This window comes from Lynx canadensis, chromosome B1 (assembly GCF_007474595.2).
Source record: "Lynx canadensis isolate LIC74 chromosome B1, mLynCan4.pri.v2, whole genome shotgun sequence".
NCBI lineage: Eukaryota > Metazoa > Chordata > Mammalia > Carnivora > Felidae > Lynx > Lynx canadensis.
Window position 1 is genome coordinate 26,795,372 of NC_044306.2, and position 12,335 is coordinate 26,807,706.

Here is a 12,335-nt window from a genome sequence, read left to right on the forward strand (position 1 = left end):
ATTTAGCATTCATTGGTTGTCTGAAGAAAGCTATTTCATCTGAGGATTGGACAAGAAGCTGCGTCAATTTGCTGCCCGTCTCCAAGGCACTGGTGATGCTGCCTTCACAAGCTGGCTAACGTCACGGCTCCATCACCCAGCGGGGTGTGGACTCTCTTTTTCTGTTCTTCTCTATTTAATTCTCTATTTGCTGCCTACTGCATTTCTTAATCTGTCTTCTGCCAAATGCTAACAGCATGATATTTTGCAATCATCTAGGTGAATACAAGAAAGACGAACTCCTAGAAGCTGCTAGGTAAGTGATTCCATTCATTTTAAGTGAGTATAATGCATGTAAGGGAGAAAAGGGGGAGGGCAGGTGGAGGACTATAAAAATTATAACATGTTATTGTCTCGCTTGGATTTTACGTGATAATGTGGCTGAGACCCTATACTCAATCTCTATATACTTTGTTTTACATAATGTTTATTAAATGATAGAGTTGTGCAACATGGCAAAGATTACAAGGTTAATTTTATTTGGAACATTTCTCAGGGTACCTGCAGACCTTAGTTGCCCAGCTTTTCGGATGATCTTCGTGGAGTATTTAAAAACCTATCTCTTCATTTTTCTCAGAAAATTTTTCTAGCAAAGCTTGTCTGGGGAGTATAAAGTAAATGTTAAAATTCTCATCCATTTTCTTTTGTTCTTGGTCATTTATAATTTAATTAGTTAGCTTTGTTCATCATTTTGTATGTATTTTTAAGCCCAGTGTTTTAGAGCACTTATCAAAATAAAGTTTGTTTGTAATTAAGAAGGTGACTTGATGCAGATAAATAAAACCATTAAAAATGTAGAAAGATGTACTATCCAAGATGTACCGCTGTATGATGATTCACAGGAATTAATTAGGAATGTGTTAATTTAATTCAGTCTACCAAAAGAGAGTCATTGAGAACCATATACAGGAAATCAAAGCAAGCCTATATTATTTTCCACTCTTCTGAAAAATATCCATAAATATTCATAAGAAGCTCTATAATATCATAGGAATTGACTTACTACCTTTTTACAGGAGTGGTAATGAAGAAAAACTAATGGCTTTACTGACTCCTCTAAATGTGAATTGCCATGCAAGTGATGGGCGAAAGGTAAGTTCTTTAATATCCCCCTTCAACAATTTCTTCTTGCTTTATACTGAAAATTTTTGAAGTCGGCATATATGTGTATACACACATATATGTACATATGTACATACAACTATTTTTACTGGCATCTTTTCACCATAAAATGAAATGCTGCTGTATCTGTTATTGGCAGTTGTGACATATTCATAGAACTGGTGAAGCATGGGTTTTAAAGCCTTTCCTCTTAAATGTCAGACACTGAAAGTTGTTTGTTAAATAGAACTGCAGCTTTGTCGGTGATTAAAATTATAGCAACATATATTATTTTTTATGTATGATCTTGGAAATTGGAAATATTTGTTTATGTCCTATTTTTACCTGTCTTTGTTTGGATATTTGCATTTTTGATCTCCTTTTTGGCAGCGGAAGATTTGCTTGCTAGATACCAACACTTTTTCCATTTAAAGCTGAGAAAATGCTAACAGTTTTTAGATATGTAACAGCACTGCTTTTTTGCTTGTTGTTTTTTTTTTATTATTGGCTAAGTTTTTATCATGGTCTGTTGAAAGAAAATAGACTAAAGACGAGAGAAATATTCTGCATTAATTTACAGTTGCTACAAATGTAAGGTATATATAAATGTACAGCTGAGTCTTCGTTACATGCTCTGCATTCTTGCCGAGTATGGGCCGAAATGTATCCCTTCACAGCCTTTGGTAATTGACTGCAAAGTTTTGCAGGGATTTGCCTAATAGATATTGAAAAATAAAACACACTGTATTGTAAAGCCTTGGTTAAAATGACAGACAGCTCATATTTTAATGATTAAGGATAACTTTTGTATTTTAAAAATGTAAAATATTTTTGAAGTTACACTGTGAATATTGAGGAACATCATTTGTGTCTAATATTTAAAGAATTAGTTTCTTTGAAATTATTTTATAGTGAAAATGTGCTATGGGAAATATCAGGATAGATGGTACACCCCTTAGATATATATAGTGTCTTTATAGTGCCTCTACACATTTTTCCATTCCAATGAAACCCATATAATAGTGGCAAGGAACTGAATCCTCTCCGCAGAATATATGTTATTTGTTATTATAGGTGCTTTGTATATTATTTCATGTGGCCTATTGAGCATTCAGTTTCTCTGGATAATCTGGGGACAGACTTCTACTTTAATGGAAGGTTAAATTATTATACATATATCAAGCTATAAACTAGCAGAGATTTACTCAGTATTTGTAATGACTTTTGGGAGACGGTTTTAAATGATAACTGCTCATTTTTTCCCTTCAATTTTGAAGTTGCTTTGGGGATTTTAACATTCTTGAGTTACTTGGAGCTCCAGATTTTGTTTGGATCCTCTCAGTAAATAAAGTGACTTTTATCAGTGTGCAGAAGAGGGCCTTCTGAACTATGGTGAGTGTAGCTCTGTCTTTAGGTAGAGCTCGTCTAGAGCCCAGCCTGCTTCAGTTTCCATAGTCATTTTAATATTACAGACTTTATGTGAGATGGCTCTAGCAGGAGCCGATTTCTATTCCAGCCTCATTCTCCCATCGTCAGCCTTATACCTTACCAGCCCCATTTGTAGCTCAATAAGTCATAATAATTAAGGAGCACGAACACTGATAATTAACAAATTACCTCTTCTCCCTGCCTCACTCCCTGCCTAACTATATAAACTCCTTTATTTTTCCCTTCTCCCCAAAGGAGAATACACTTCCCTCATTCCTTTAGCTGGAACCAGTGTATTCCTTACCCAAATTCCTGGGGCTCCCTTTCTGTATTATTCTATGGATGGCATTTACCACAGAGTTTTTTCCTCTATTCATCCATTAGCTCTTTGTATTTTGCCCTGGACCAAGCCTGGTACCTTGCAGGTAGCCAGAATCTTAGGATATGACTATGCTCCCTAATAAACATAATTTTATCCTCTGACTGAAAAATCATCTGTGCTCTTTTCCATTTAGAAAATGAACTCAGAAGTGTGTGAATAGAAGATTTTATATTTTCCATTATTATATGTTATTACTAGTATTATTTTACTAATTTATTTTTGATTTATTATATCATGAAGGAAAGCTATATTTTAATGTATAGAACATTGTTAAGAACATGTTTCATACATTGTGATTTTGCTGTAGGATTCATACCATATAAATAATGTAATAATTCTCCAAAATGGGCTCCTATACTTTTTTAGATTATTAGTTTGCTCAAATTAGATAGAAAAAGAAAATTAGATGTAAGCATTTATTAGGTTTCGTGCTATGCGTATAACATAAAAAATCAGTCACAATTGTTCATCAGTATGCAAAATGTAAATAAAATTTCATAATTAAAATTTAATTATATTCATATTTACATATTACCCTTATTTATGGCACAGAATAGTTCTTATTAAATGTGCCAGCTACGGTAAAGCCATAAAGTGGCAAATATTCTGGGTGCTGATGGAGATTGGGATAAGGTCCTTTAGTTATGACAGTATCTTTTGTTTTCTTGTTATTGGTGTCAAGAAAATGTGTAAGGAAATCTAGCTGTGAAATTACAAGTCTGTCTTAGGTATTTAGTATTTTTTCAGGCCATTTGCCTATGTTTATCTACAATTAGGAAATTAGATTGTATATTAACAATAAAAGGATAAAGGTACTTTACATATATAGTAAGTTAGATATATAAAGTTTTATTTCTTGGATTTGCATGTTAGAGCACAATACTGAATCAAACTTATTTTTAGCAGGTTTCTAAATGACTGTATTAATGCTTAACTGAATCCTTGCCTGTCTCTGTTTTTACTATGATTCCTGGTTTGTAAATTTAAAAAGCCCATGGAAATGTCAATTTCATAATGTTTTTAGAAAAGAAATGTTCCTTATACGTTAACTGGTAGGTGGAGAATTTGCCTTGGATATATGCGGGGGTTTTAGACTACAGCATTCCTCTTTAATGCAGTACATGGGGTTATACAATGACAATGTAACTTTTCAAAAGCCTCTTAATTCTATACTGTCACTTGGTGATTATCTAATTAGGTAATATACGAGTTGTTTGTGTTTTTATTTCCTATAGACATTTGTTTTTCTAACCTGTAGAATTCTGAAAATAGTGAAGTACCAATAAGGTTTTAAGTAATTTATGTTGTTATTTATGCTTTTATTTTTCATGTAAATCAAAGTGGAGCTTAGCTACTCTAGAAATTTCCAGTTGTTTTTTTCCCCAAAAATCAAAGACAAAATTTTTTTTGTAATTTTTTGTTCTAAAATGCCACTTTTATACACTTACATACACATTCAAATGATGGCCACTTTAGAAACATAGGGGCATAGATATAACTTATTCTTCAATCTCCTACCCATTATGACTAGACAGAACATTCTACAATTCCTTATTTTGAACTACAGTGAAATGCAACTAGATACTGTTCCCTTTCTAGAATTCTTTTTTCCTATGTTTTCAAGCTTAGATTTGTTGTTCTTTAATCTCCCTTTACATTTATATTTTCTGTCGAGGTGTTTTATTAGCAATTAGCCAAATAATTGTTTACCTGTAACTTTAAGGTGGCCGTGGTCTCTTGTTTTTCAGTATTCATTCTCATAAGGATACTTTTAGACAATGAATAAAAAATATTTGAATACATCTCAAATTATTCCCATACTCAGCCCTCTTCAGAGTTCTCTTTGGTCCTTCTTGTATCATTTCCCTTTCTTGTCTGCCTATCCCCTTCCAAAATAAATGTCCTACATTCATCTCCTCCTTATAACAAGGGAGTAGAGTTGAGCATTACTGTATGTATTCCTAAATAGGAATATATATCTTTGCATGCATGTATGGTGCCTAATGCTGCTATGATTGTATGTCACCAAATAATGAAAGTAACTAATATTTGACTGGTAATTTATTTTTATAAAGTATTCAATATAATTTCTGGTATTTCAGGTTTCTTTGTGCTCCTTTCACCCATTAGGCCAGCACTTAGTACTTACAGCCTATAGGTCACTGTGCCAAGTGTCATGGGAGAGAAATATGTGTTTAACAGTATTGGTTCACAAGGAACTCGACAACTTATAGAATGATTAAGACATCATCCAGTATGAAACATTAAAAAAAAAAAAGGTCATGCTTCCTTGTGGCCTCCTTTGTGGGGCGCCGAGGTGACTCAGTCTCTTAAGCATCTGACTTCATCTCAGGTCATGATCTCACGGTTTGTGAGTTCAAGCCCCACATCGGGCTCTGCACTGGCAGTGTGGAGCCTGCTTTCGATTCTCCTTCTCTCCTCTCTCTCTGCCCCTCCCCTGCTCGTGCCTTTTCTCCCTCTCTCTCAAGATAAATAAACTTAAAAAAAAAAAAAAGCAGACATTATCCAGTATGTTGAAGTTAATCCTCTTAAAAAAATGTATGATTCCTTTTGCTGTGGTACAATTATAAAGTGTAGATTTAAGGTGGGTGGGTTTTGTTGGGGGGGGACTTTTATTTTAAAGCATTGGTTTTTAGACATGGATCCTCTTCTAAGAAGCCACAGATATAGATGAACAGGCAGTTGGAGGAGCATGATTTAAACTCAGAAAGATTAACTGAAGGATATCTTTAAATGTCACATTTCTACTGTGTAAATGTTTGCCTCCATAAAACAGTTAATAAGGAGAAAGATTCTGGAAACAGAGAAAAGTAAAGTGTTTAAAAACTATTTTTTAATAGTGATCAGTCAGAAATAAAGTAGAATTTTTTTTTTTTTTTTTTTTTTTTTTTTTTGGGACAGAGAGAGACAGAGCATGAACGGGGGAGGGGCAGAGAGAAAGGGAGACACAGAATTGGAAACAGGCTCCAGGCTCCGAGCCATCAGCCCAGAGCCATCAGCCCAGAGCCCGACGCGGGGCTCGAACTCACGGACCGCGAGATCGTGACCTGGCTGAAGTCGGACGCTTAACTGACTGCGCCACCCAGGCGCCCCAGAAATAAAGTAGAATTTAATGCCATCCCTTGAAGATACCATAAAAAAATTATTTAGTTGAAAGAGCAAAACTACCCTCTCTCTCTCTCTGGCCCTTCCCCTCTCGAGCTCTGTCTCTCTCTCTCTGAAAAATAAATAAACATTAAAAAAAAAAGGGGGGGGGGGCGCCTGGGTGGCTCAGTCGGTTAAGCGTCTGACTTTGGCTCAGGTCATGATCTCGCGGTCCGTTAGTTCGAGCCCCACGTCGGGCTGTGTGCTGACAGCTCGGAGCCTGGAGCCTGCTTCAGATTCTGTGTCTCCCTCTCTTTCTGGCCCTTCCCCTCTCGAGCTCTGTCTCTCTCTCTCTCTCTCTCTTTCTCTCTCTCAAAAGTAAATAAACATCAAAAAAAAATTTTAAAAAAAGAAAGAGCAAATAGGCTGTAAGGTCGGACAGATTGGGTTCTCTTCTCTGCTGTTGCACTTTCTAAGTGTGACTATGGCTCTGTAGTTTTCAATGTACTCATGTGTAAATGGAGATAATCCTACTCATTCCATAAGGTAGTTGAGAGGATGAAGTTATGCCATCGTAGTAACTTAGTAGAACGTCAGTAAATTAGATCCCTACTCCTTTGAAACATTTTTTGAAGACTTTGGACATATTTAGAATGGACATATATATAGTTTTGAGTATCCCAACATTCTCCACTACACCACAGAAATTGTCTTTATTATCCAAGCTCAGTCCCAGATATCATTTGGATATTGTACGTTACCAGGTAATCTACAAAGCATATGATTGAATTAATTCTTTAGGAGCTCCGTCTTCACCACCCTCCGAAAACCTCACACTTAATAAATAAATTTGTTTATATTAACAGTTTGTAAATTCAGAAATGTGTTTTTGAGCTCTATATAATCATTTTAAGACTATATTTGTGAAAAATTAATATCTGGCTGAAAATAATGCCACAGTATTCATTTGAATTGCATAGAGCACATCCAGTGAAGCACAGAGAACTTTCTTTTGTATTTATATGGGAGTGCTTAGGGTTGTATACCTTTGTCGTATTGTAGTATAGAATTTCTCCGTATTCTTGTTTTTTTTTTTTTTAATTTTTTTTTCAACGTTTTTATTTATTTTTGGGACAGAGAGAGACAGAGCATGAGCAGGGGAGGGGCAGAGAGAGAGAGAGAGAGGGAGAGAGAGAGAGGGAGAGGATCCCAAGCAGGCTCTGTGCTGCCAGCATAGAGCCTGCCTCAGCTCGAACCCATGAAACTGAGATCGTGACCCTATCTGAAACTAATTAAGAGTTGGACGCTTAACCCGTCCCTAGAGTAGCTATTTTTTTTTTTTTTTTTTTTTAATTTTTTTTTCAACGTTTATTTATTTTTGGGACAGAGAGAGACAGAGCATGAACGGGGGAGGAGCAGAGAGAGAGGGAGACACAGAATGGGAAACAGGCTCCAGGCTCTGAGCCATCAGCCCAGAGCCCGACGCGGGGCTCGAACCCACGGACCGCGAGATCGTGACCTGGCTGAAGTCGGACGCTTAACCGACTGCGCCACCCAGGCGCCCCTCCGTATTCTTGTTTAACAGCTCCCTCCCTCACTGTAAGTCTCCACCAAATATCAGGTTTGACCAGGATTTAAACAGCCTTTATATGGTAGATTATTACTCTGAAGACCCCTCAGTGAAACCGTGCCTCTCATTATTTATGCTTTGGCCGAGTTCCTTCTTACGCTGACTTTGAGCTAAACCCGGGACTGCTTCGATGCATAAAATGAAGCAGAAGGATTGCTCTGCCTCTTCCGGGACTAGCCCCTGAGGTAGCCTGGCCGCTTGCCAGTTCCCTGCTTCTGGAATGCTCCTCCCTCTTTGAACCCGGCTGCCATGCCATGAGGCAGCCCACGTAGCCGTGCAGAGGCCTCCAGCCAGAGACCCACTTGAGCTCAGGGAAGCCTCTAAACAAACAGCTCATTGTCCAGGCGTCCCAGGCCTCATAACCTCAGTTGAGCTCCCAGTTTAGTAGCCTCCAGGTGACATCAGCCACCTCAGCACCCCAGCCCATGCCACACAGAGTAGAAGAGCCACCTGCGTAAGCCACCAGCTGTGGGGGTTTTGTTACCTAATAAAAGATAACCGATATACCCCTACTGTAAGAAAATAATAACTCAATGCTTGTTATCTGCTGGGCAAGAAGGTTGCATCTTTTCTCATGTAGATTACTGAAAACGGCTGTTTCATAGCTGTGTGGAAGAGTCCGTGAAGATTTAAAGATAAATCTCCAAATATATTTATTTCTTTAGCTATAAAGATGATTTTGAATTATATCTTGCAGTTTATGATTCTTTTCCCCCTCAGAGTGCAAGAAAGAAATTTCATGTACATCTTTTGTGGTCATAGTCTCAGGGGAAAAAACAGGAGTTGGAAGCTAGAAGACCCAAGTTTTAAGGTAAAATTATTACTAGCTTTTAAGTTAAAATTCCTATGAGGCAAATTTTGTCATTCCTCCGAGTTCTCCATTTTTTAGCCTATAAAATGAAGGATTTGGGACACATGAGTTCTAAAATACCTTTCAACTCTAGAGGTGTCTGGGTAGGTCAGTTGGTTAAGCATCTGACTTCAAATCAGATCATGGTCTCATGGTTTGTGGGTTCAAGCCCCGCATCAGGCTCTGTACTGACAGCTCAGAGCCTGGAGCCTGCTTCCGATTCTGTGTCTCCCTCTCTCTCTGACCCTCCCCCATTCATGCTCTGTCTCTCTCTGTCTCAAAAATGAATAAACATTAAAAAAACGACACCTTTCAACTCTAACATTTTAAGATTGCAATGTATTTTGTTATTTATTTCTCATTAGAGTTAGTAGTAATTACCAGCAATATAGAATTGGATTATGTAAAGGTGTATGGAGTCACACGAGATAAGACGCTCCTGGAATCTGGAAAAAAGTTTACATAGAGTCTTTTTCCCCTTTAAGAAAGTGTTAGCATTACCTGGGGGCCGATGCCTGGCTCTCGGTGGCCTTTAGTGGCCTTTATCATCCTCCTCTGTTCTTGGCAAAGCCTGGTAGATGAAAGGTCATACCACTTTTTAATATCCAACTTTTATGCGCCAGAGTTCAGATGTTACATGGGATTACAGGAAGGTCAAATGCATCAGGGAACTCTTCAAGCACTTTACGTTTAATTATATATCTAATCTAATCACTTCTTTAAAGTACATCTTGCTGAGCAATGCATGTCTTGCTGTAATGCAGAAATCCCTTAGAGCAAGTTTTCTTGCCTACTTATGATGGAGTATATTGTATAAAATCTTTATGCCTGTGTATATTCATTTTGTAACAATAAGGGCTTGAAAATGTCTTTTTTATTTTTCATTAGGGAATCGCTTCTACTAAAACAGTCTCTATTTTGTCAAGCATGACATTTCTACTGGTGAGGGTAATTAGTACCCATGCCAACTGTGCTCTGTTTCTCTCTGTGAGGAGAGAATTTTTAGTCGAAAGGGACCTGTGTTAAAAAGCAGGTGCTAACACAGGAGTTTATTTGAGCTCTGCTTAATCACTCTCCTCCTCACTTTGGTTTCTCCTATACTTGCATCCAAAAAGCATGTTTGCTGCAGTTTTCAACATTAGACTGGTTACTGGTCGAGGGATAGAAAAGGAGTGAGTACTAAATCGTTTTGCTGTGAGTATGATTCATTACTAAAATTTGAATTATAGGAGCCACTTCACAGAAGTGACACTTAAGTGTATTCTTTTCAAATGGCAAGAGTCTAAGTTTAAAGTGCTCTTTTTGCCTCTACAAGTAAACCAAACTTTATAGAGTACACTAGATTACAACTGCAGCATTCACTTGAAAAACATCCATCTGGCAGAGTGGCAAGGGAATAGGTTCTGGAAGAAACACAGAAAGTAGCTTCAGTGGTATTGCCGATGTCCTAGTTCTGCAGTTGAGTGGGATGGTGGGTAGTGTTATTAACATATTTTTCTGTATCCATTGGTACACGAGAAAAACATTTAAAAATAGTCCCATAATGATTATGATTTGATATGATCTCTTTGGCTTAAACTATTCGGTTAACCTCAGTTAACAGAATATTCTGAAAAGGGGTCAAATCCTTTTTAGTAAAGGGTGAACCTTAGTGGGTAAAAAGGCTTGCTTAGGAGCAAAGAGAAGTCTGATTTCAGAAACTTCAGGCCTGATGAGAAGCAGCAAAAAGTGAAGAGTTAATTATGGACTTAAGAACTTTGAGATTGTATGTAGCTTTGAATTAGCATTATTAGGAACTGTGGTCTGGCCATAATACAAAACCAATATAAAGTGTTAATTTTTTAATTCATTTTGTACTGCTTACCTGAAATCTTAGCTCAGGTTGCCATACCATAGACTGGTGACTTAAACAACAGAGATTTATTTCTCATAGTTCTGGATGGAGGCTGGGAAGTCCCAAGGTCAGGGTGCCAGCATAGTCAGGTTCTCAGCAGGGCTCCCCTCCTGGCTTGGGGAGGGCTGTCTTCTTGCTGAAAGAGGAATTGAGCTCTTGGGCACCAACCCCATTGTGAGGACCCCACTTTGTGACCTTATCCAAATCTAACTAAAGGCCCTATCTTCAAATACTGCCACATTAGGGTTAGGGCTTCAACATAGGAATTTGCTGGGGTCGGGGTGGACACAAAACACTCAGTCCGTCTGTAACACCTGGTTATTTTTGTGTCACTACTTTTTTTTTTTTAAAGAAATACAATAATTGCTCAGGAATCTTCCCTCCTCCCCCGCCCCATGCATAGTCACCCATTTATTTGCTTGCTCAATTAAATTGGAATTATAAAAGAAAATTTCTAAGAAGTATCAAGAATCCCCATAATATTCTTTTTTTCAAAAGACTGTTTTCAGTGACTAATAAGAAAACATCTTTCTCTACTAAGAATAGCATCAGTAGTAAAACTTCGGAAACACTATGAATACCATGCATAATTGTTTGAAATGCCTGTTTGGGTAGCCAAATTAGCAAATTTGAAAATAGACAAACTCTAAATATAAAATGTTTCATATATTGGTTTTCCTTCTCTGAAGATAGTAACATGATAAAACCCTACTCTGAATACCATAAAAACGCCCATTAAAGTCATCTCCTAGTTTCAGAGAGGGTTCAGTACCTCTTAGAATTGGGGAAGGGGTATGGGCAGGGAACAGAACTAGAGCTCTCTGCTCCTGACTACTCTCAGCTGCCAGATTCACAAATGCAAACTCAGAAGCAACAAGGACTGTATCACTGAAGGAGCTGTGAGGCATTTCTCCCAGTTTGCACAGTTAAAATGACTAATGATCTAACGTGGAATGATTCCCTCACAAATGATCTTTAGATGCCAATCAGTGTGACTTGTGTCCTGTCTCAAGAATCAGCCAGCTATCTGTTGAACATTAGTTAGAATCTTTGATGTTTAGATTTAAAAACCCAAGACTGTAAATATTAACTGTAAAAAGGGATTCATGTGAGGTTTGGGTTGTGTGAAAACTTTTCCGCTTAAGGTATAAAACATCAGGTTCGTATCAGACATGAAACCTGGTTTCCATAAAGTCTGCCAGCTGTTTCTCATTAAACAATGCAAAATTAATGTTGCACCTTCTGAGAGTGCTAAGCATTCTGTTTTTTTCTTCCTCCCATACAAACCCTATGAGAGGAAGCTAGAAACTCATTTTCATGCATACATTTCAATTCTGCTAAATCTGAGGCTGGAAAAGAGGAAAACAAATTTCTGGCTGTTGAAGAATCCCCTTGGAGTTTCCATGATGAGAACGTTAAGTTAAAATTGAATTAAGTTGGCATTCAGAGCTTTATTCTCACAAAGATTCCTCTGTGGATTTCCTGTTCTTTCTTGTATGCTCATTTCCTTTCCCCTCTCCTCTTCCCAATACACACACTAAAGATAGTCCTTTATATTTTCAATATAAAAATAAATTTTTATTATAAAAGACAGTTGAAATACAGAAACTTTGTTTTAGAAGATATTTCATAAATTCTACAAATTCTCAAATGCCTTCGATTCCTTCCTAAAGATGCCTACATATGTTACTTTGGAAGAATATCCTCTCTGAGCCTGGAGAATATCAATCATATTTTACCTCTGTTCATGTAGCTTATCTAGAATTCATAGAATCTTATTTGGAGAAGAACTTAAATGACAGCTAGTCCAACTTCCCAGTACAGTTCTCATCTTCACTATGGGAACTCTGACAGATTGTCGTCTGGCTCTGCTTGAATACACTCTTAAAAAAGTGAGAGCTCACTG

The 12,335-nt window shown here is 37.3% G+C and overlaps 1 protein-coding gene across 1 annotated transcript in view; it reads left to right on the top strand.

Moving 5' to 3' along the window:
- The window catches only part of TNKS (tankyrase), a 219,173-nt gene that overhangs the window by 113,239 nt on the left and 93,599 nt on the right, over positions 1-12,335 (top strand). Inside the window, exons 4-5 of the mRNA XM_030312270.1 lie at positions 259-295; positions 1,056-1,131. Coding sequence (XP_030168130.1) covers positions 259-295; positions 1,056-1,131 — 113 coding nt within the window. The remainder of the gene's footprint in view (positions 1-258; positions 296-1,055; positions 1,132-12,335) is intronic.